The sequence below is a fragment of the Poecilia latipinna genome, unplaced genomic scaffold (assembly GCF_001443285.1).
Source record: "Poecilia latipinna isolate Pla-1442-1.1 unplaced genomic scaffold, P_latipinna-1.0 Scaffold1020, whole genome shotgun sequence".
Lineage (NCBI taxonomy): Eukaryota > Metazoa > Chordata > Actinopteri > Cyprinodontiformes > Poeciliidae > Poecilia > Poecilia latipinna.
Window position 1 is genome coordinate 73,925 of NW_015113636.1, and position 7,665 is coordinate 81,589.

Consider the following 7,665-nt stretch of genomic DNA (forward strand, 5'->3'; position numbering starts at 1 on the left):
TATATATATATTAGAAGTAGCATAGTCTCTTACCACATTGCATGCAACTGATATACACAATATATATTTTTTTCAATTAATTTGTTACCTGATAAGAGTATGGCAGATTTTCCACATTTAGAAGAATTATTACATCAAGTTTAATTTGAACTATGCAGTCTGGGAAATATGAGGGGTACCTTAGTTTGCATTGAGTGTAAAGCCTTTAGTAGTCCATCTGATAATGTCCTTGTTGAAATACAGCTTTAAAGCAAAACAAATGCAGCTTTGACATTTAAATTTACTTGTAGGCACTCGCACAGTTTATTAGTTAATTTTATTTACCATCTAAGGGGGACTGTTGCTGGATAAGGATGCATTACTGGCAAGGATTCTAAAGTTTTAGAGGGTTTTATTTCTCCTAAACCGCCATGGACAATGAAGTCAGCGGCACAGGTAAATTGATTGAGGTGATCTGTATAATTGTCATGCAGGGTCTTTTTTTAAGTATCTAAAACAAAACAAGATTCCCCTATGAAGGCTGAGGTATGGAAACATAACTGTAACCCTGGCTCCGTAACGTGTTGCGTTTGCACTCTTATTGATAATGTCATGTTGACATTACTAACATTGTAGATGGTGTTCCATGACCCATCGCCTCCACTTTCTGACAGGGTTCGCTTGGCCTTGTGAGAAATGGAGTCGAATGATATGCAGCTAAAATCCATAACAGTACCCTGCATGGAAGCAGAGCTGATCGGTACACATGTCACTGGCCTTGTCTGTTTGGACAACCTGCCTTCCTCCTGCTGTCTTCCAAGACTCTCTTTTTTTTTTTTTTTGCCCACCACAGCGCAGGAACTAGGATGTGACACTACAGCAGGAAGTGATGACCTGGCATTTCCCCTTCTGTTTGGACTGCATTGACATAACTGCACATGAGTGGCCTCAGCTCTCAGTGACACACAATCCCTGAAAAGCATAGTGGCTGATGAAATGTGTCAGTGTCTCTGTTAAAGTGAATCAACACATGTAACCTCACAATGATCTGTTAATCCCACACTAAAAGTTCTCGGTTAGCTTTTTTTGGTCTAAGGGTGACACAGAAATGAGGTTGGCAAGGAGGCGGCAGAGGCGGATCCATTGTGGTTAATGTGGAAACCCATCCTAATTGAGTCAGAGCTCTCCTAGGAGTCCCTCTTAATTGAACTGCAGCTAAGAAATGAGAATTTATCATTATCAAGAGTCGGTCTCTGTACAGCCGAGGTGCTGAGCGCCCATTCGGATGGGTAGCAAGTTTCCTGAAATAGTGACCTGGGAATCTCTTGGAACCACATATTGACCTCTTTCCTAGAATGTAGTATTTGCCAGATGATCAGATGTGTTTGGTTGCCAAAAGTGTAGTTATCAACTTTTTTTTAAAGTTATGACTGATATTGAGGAGGAGAAACGTTTAAGTTTAGCCTCTAAAATGAAATAATTTTCAAATCGAAAGTATCAGATAGGCATCTGACAGTGACCGTTGTAATTTTGGGGATGATTCTGTAATGATTAACATCATCTTTTAACTTAAAAATTGTTATAATTTAATTTTGTATTGATTACTTTGCTGAATTTCAACTGATGAACTTGATGAGCTATCATGTTGTAGCTGTAACAAAGAGAAAGGAGAGAATTTGTACAAAAATACTTAACTACAAGGACTAATAAGCTAATGTAATGGGTTAAGCGAAGGACAAAAGGGTGTGCTTATAGGTCTGGAATGGAAGTAAAAAGGATTACTTTTTAGTTTTCTAGTCATTAGCTACGGACCTTTTAAGAAAACTGAAAACTGCATCTTCTGTTGTGCCTTCTGTTAAAAACAATGTGGGTTTTTGATCATCTGGTTTTTACTTAGGTGGTATACATTATCAAAACTTTGAGAACTACTTTGCTGTGAAATGCACTCAGACTTCTGTTTTGATAATGCCAGCCACACTCATTTTTATCTAACATAAGATATGCTACAGGCAGTTTTAAAATTGAATACAAATTTAAACTGTGGGAGCACATTTGTGGGTACACCCGGCCCCGGTATCGCTGTACAGTAGATTGCACACTCATGGATCTGAAAGATGATACTGTAGGTTAACACCCTCGGAGGCCTCTCCGCTCTGTGTCCCTTGTGTTGTTTACCCAGCTGGTTGACTTGTTATGCTGACCCTGGATCGGCTGAGGTTGAGGCCTTTGAGAAGGCCTCAGCCGTGGAAAGGTGATGACCCCTCCGCAGTTACCCAGCCAACACTCAACGACAGACTCTCACTGCGTCAGCTGTAACAGGAAAAGGCATTTTTGTGACCAGAAGATAAAACCCCTGTTGAGGCACCGTGTGTGTGTGTGTGTGCGTGTGTGACAACAAGAGTGTGTGCTGTGGGCCTGGTTCTGATAAGTGCTGTTTTGTAACAAGCAGGCGTGAACGTTGTGGGGTCTGACCCTTGACCATGGTATAAGGTTGTTTTTGAAGATTGTGCAATGGAATTTAGATTGTTTAATTTCTCGTACACAGAAAATCTTGTTGGTAACAGTGATCCGTTAAACACAACAGCCTTCATCAGAAGGGTCTGAGCGTGAAAATAACAGACAAAGGTTTCTTGTTTTTTTCTGCCATCTGTCGCAGCTGATAGCAAGAAAATCTAGCTGTCATCTGACAACCTTCTTTAAAACACGTGCCTCATCAGAGGTGACTATACACTTTCCTTTTTGCCTCAAAAGGTAGTGCTCAGGAATTAAAAAGGGAAGGTTTTATTTCTTTCTTTCACTTAATATTAAAATGTGATTATAGTCTTGCATTGCTTTGCAGAAGCAGTAAACCTGGAACTTTTCTGCATCGTCATACAACTAGAATCTTCAGTGTATTTTATTGTGATTTGGTCTGATTATATACTACTATGTTATAAATACAAAATGGTGCTCATGGTCGTAAAACATAAGGGAAATTATAGATATATTTAAAAAATAAATAAATTGAAAGATAATTCTGTCATGCATTTGTATTCAGAATATCTTACTCTGTTACCCCTAAATAAATTCAGTACAACCAGCCTTCTTCAGAGACAAACTCTTAAATTATATATATCAGTGAAATATAATTATCTATTTGCATATTTGATGCTGTCAGGTGTTTATGAGTGAGAAAACATGCCAGTTTTGAAAAAATAAAAAAAATCCATATCAAGTTCTGTTTAACATTTGCCTTATTGAGGGCACCGCACACATGTGACAGAAGGTGCTCTGATCAGATAAGACCAAAACTGAATGTTCTGACCTACATTTCAGACTCTCAAGTGTGACATGAAATGAACACTTTGCATCACTGTAAAAAAAAAAAAAAAGTCAATGGTGATGCATGGTAGTGGCATCATCATGCTGTGACGATTTTTTTATTCATAATGGGACAGGAAAATTGAACAAAAAAAATAAATAAATAAAAGAAAATACCGGAAGAAATCTTTTTAGATGCAACCTTGACACTGTGATAAATGTTTAGTTTCTAACAGGACAATTGCTTTAAACATACAGCTGAAGTTACAATGGAATAGTTTAGATCAAGGGTCCTCAAATCCAGGCCTTGAGGGTTGGTGTTCTGTAATTTTCATGTGTCCCTTGTCCACACACCTGAATCAAATGGCTGAATTAATTACCCCCTCAGAAGGCAGTCAAGTTCTTCAGAATCCTGCTAAAGACCTCATTATCGCGTTGAAGCAGATGCACTTCTAGAGGGTCTAGGACACCAGCTCTTGAGGCCTAGATTTGAAGACCCCTGTTTTAGATGGCTAGAATGGCCAAAGTAAGCATTTAATGTATTTATAAATGCAAAAAATGGCAGTTTTAATAGTCTACATTCAATCTGACTGCTCAAAATCATTTGCAGATGATCTAGGTTAGTAGAGGCAGGAGACATGGTTTTGTAAAGTGGCGACCCAGGAGGGCTATACTGACTACTTTTTACCACTATTTCTTCTTCTTCATCCAAATAAAACAAACTATCATTTTTCTTCCATTTCACAACATTGTACTAGTTTGTATTTGTCCATTCTGAAATCCGCATAAAATATATTGAAGTTTGTAGTTTTAATGTGAAAAACGTGGACAAGGTCAAGGGTATGAATACTTTTCTATCTCTACAATGCACATATGCTGCCACCATATTATGGGATTCCAGTCCCTCTGTGGCAGCTGTGCTAAAACTTGCACTTGGAAGCAGATTGAGTCAGATAACCTCTGTTGCTAGGCAGTAACTATGCAGCAGTCTCCTGGTTTTCTGCCTTTTCCTCACAACAAATTTTAAGCGTCTCTTTTCCCCCTCACTGTTTCTTTTTCAAATTTCTGAACCACTTGCATCATTTTTTACAAGTTGTTCATCCTTTTACAAGTTTGTTTGTCCCTTTTTGTTCTCCTTCTTGCTGTGCTTGCCTCCTTTCTCTATCCTTCCTTCCCTCCAGGCCTGCTCTTTCTCTCCCTAGAAACCTCCACCCACCACTGTGTAGTTCAACGAGTGCACATATGTGCAGCTGTGACATAAGAATATCTTCTGAGTATTGCTGGCCTAGACTGACCATTACATAGATGGTCAGCCATTTGAGATGGGTCAAAAGAGAGCATTTATATAGTTTTTCTTCTCTGCTGTCCTTTGTTTTCCTTCAGGTTAGCGTTTAATATGCATTAAAACAACTGAGGACTTTTACTTCTGTTAATTTATTCCCAAAATAATAAAACTTAAACTAACAATAATAATCAATATTGTAATGTAAGAATTCATCTTTTATGGATTTATGGCTTTCTAAATAGGTTAGATATTTTGCTTCCCCCAGTTTGGAAGCCCATTAAGGTTTTGCATCTGAAATGAAGAAGGGCTTGCAGAGAAACATTTTTGATGGTGCACGCTAATTGGCTGATGCTTAAAAACACAGCAAGTTAATGAAGCTCTGCAGTAAAAACCTGCCATACTCTGCTAATCCGGTGACACATTTCAAGATCACTTAACACTTGAGGGGGTGGGGGGGAATGCGGCATGTGACTGAGGATTGCTGTTGATTGTGTTGTGCCTCCTTTGGTTATATGTCCATGGTCTATGGCACGTCTGATTTGCACAGTCAGTAAACTTCTAGGGTTACACAGGGCGGATCCTTGTGAATTCACACTCATCATTTCATGTACGTTGTACTACAGTCTCAGAGAAGGGAAGCTTCTCTGCTTCTATCTCTCTCTTATTTTTTATATATTTTTTTTTAACGGCATGCCTATGATTGCGAAACAGGCATTTCTTTTGCACGCGTCTTGTCTTTTTGTCTGCTGACATTGAAACTGAAACCATGAGTAAGTACCATGCCTGGGTCATGTGAGGGCTGCTTTGGCTGTGGGTAATCCCGAAGCATTCCAATCTGTACTTATCACTGTGTCTGGAGGTGGTAGAAAGTTGTTTCCAATGGAAACCGTGGAACCGACCACACTTTGTATGTCAGTTTCTTGTGGGATTGTTTTGCAAAACGTCTACAAATGTTCTTGGCATATGATCACTGTTTATGTTGTATCTTTTCTGTCAAAGGCAGTGGTTGCGAGGCAGGCCTGAGATTGTTGTTCGTTAGCCACACACTCAATGCACCTGTTGTTGCAGCCACACCCTTGTTTAATTCTGTCTTTACCAGCACAGATATCTGTGAAATACATGTTACAATGAAATCTGCAGCAAGCTTTACTGACTGCTGATGTGTGTGTTTGTGTTCATATATATATGAAAAAAAAAAAAAAAAAAACGCCATATTCTACTTTAGCTTCACATAAAATATCAGTAACTACATTAATTCATTGTACAACTGTACTTTTATTGACTGTAGTCTTACTACTTTTTTTCTTCTACAGTGGTGTCTGGTGTGTGAATTGAAATGGAGAGTCCATATCGCAAAGTTCTCTCTGTTGGTGGGGTCAATCTTTGGATACCTTGTATTTGGGATACTGGCAGACTGGTAATATATATATATTTTTTACATTCTTTTTAAAATGTCAATCTCTGCAATTGAAGCCATGTTTACAATGATATTTGTCTTTCTCTTTTAGGTTTGGCCGACATCCAGTGCTGATCATATCGGTGCTGTTTATGCTGGTGTTTGGTCTGACGGTGGCCTTTTCTGTCAATGTCACCATGTTCAGCACCTTGCGTTTCTTTGAGGGCTTCTGCCTTGCAGGGATTACTCTTTCTCTCTATGTCCTGAGTAAGTAATTTAATAGATATTAACTTAATATAGAAGTGAATTCTGTAATGGGGTAGGAGGTTGGTGTTGATTTTTTTTTTTTTAAGTGGATGCCATAAAAGATTTTAAGGTTGATACAAGTTGCCATAGAAACCTTCAAGAGTAAATATTTCAGTGCTAGGCCCACAAACATGTTTTTTAAATAGCATCTCACATCATTGGTAATTTTCTAAATTGCCACATCTTTCAAAAACTTTGATTACCCCTCTCAGTTATTGTATGGGTTAGATGGGGATACTGACATTAGCAGGAGATGTTGGAGCAACTGGTGTTCGTTTCCCTAAAGGTTAAGAATTAAAAGGAGTCCCAACATTTCAATATTCTTACTCTTTCCTATGAATTTTAAAATTGTGTTGGTTATTATTTTTGTTCAAACAGGGCATTTCCTAGCTGGGCATGTACTGAACGTTATGGCTATATTGTAGTGCTATGCCTGTATTGTCTTCATGTGTTATCTTCATGCATTGATGATCAGTCGGTGAATGACAGACAATTCAGATTATTTTTCCTCACTGGAATAGCATGTTGTCTAAGATGCCCCAGTCAATTATGAAGTCAAAAAGGCTTTTGACTCGGTGCTTGACTTCAGACTATGATTGATTCTCACCCATTTTAACAGAATTTCCTGTCGCATCAGCTCACACTGGTAAAGTTGACAATACACAACAAATTAAATCCGCAATATATAAATGAAAGATCAAACGCAACAAATATGAAATGGAATTGCATTAAAAATAAACTAGCTTGACTAATTCATACAAGTGACTGTCTCCCGTTAGTTTCCTTAATAGCTAATGGAAGTTAGGTGAGCGCTGAACATCAAATGCTTTCCTTCTCCAGCACTAAAAGGAAGCTGTTGAACAGACACTGACTTCTCCAGTCTCATCTTCCAGCTGTCAAACCTTATTCGCCTTGATGTATATTTCCATTCATGTCTTCAGCACTTAAGTTGTGTTCAAACTGATTTCCAAAGACAAGTCTCTCTTTAGAGCCCATAGATTGCTGCATTTCACTGCCTTGCATATAGCACTGGAACACGACCAATAGCAGTAGACTATAAGGCGGAACAGATGGGATTCCCTGTTGATTGATATTTGATTGGATGTTTCAGGATGGACAGCACTAACGAGTCCCTATAAAGAACCAGGAGATTATATCAAAGTATATAAAAAAAATAAATAAATAAATATATATATATATATATTTGGGTTCTAAAGAAACAGGTACATTTTCTGAGACAAAGCTTAAATACTGAAAAGAAAAAAGAACAGAATGATCCTCAGACTGCCCTGTAATTTCCTTTTTTTTTTTTTTTTTTTTTTTTTTTTTTATTTTTTCGGGCCTGGGTTTTGGCTGTTTTTGTAGAATTCGAAGGGGGTTTTTTTTTAAATTCACAAAA

General features: G+C 38.1%; 1 protein-coding gene across 2 annotated transcripts in view; it reads left to right on the forward strand.

The window, feature by feature from the left end:
* LOC106958823 (solute carrier family 22 member 23-like) overlaps positions 1–7,665 on the forward strand; it is a 52,940-nt gene that overhangs the window by 5,165 nt on the left and 40,110 nt on the right. For both annotated transcript variants that reach the window (XM_015050942.1, XM_015050941.1), the window contains exons 2-3: positions 5,878–5,981; positions 6,073–6,227. In XM_015050942.1, the coding sequence (XP_014906428.1) occupies positions 5,878–5,981; positions 6,073–6,227 (259 nt within the window). The remainder of the gene's footprint in view (positions 1–5,877; positions 5,982–6,072; positions 6,228–7,665) is intronic.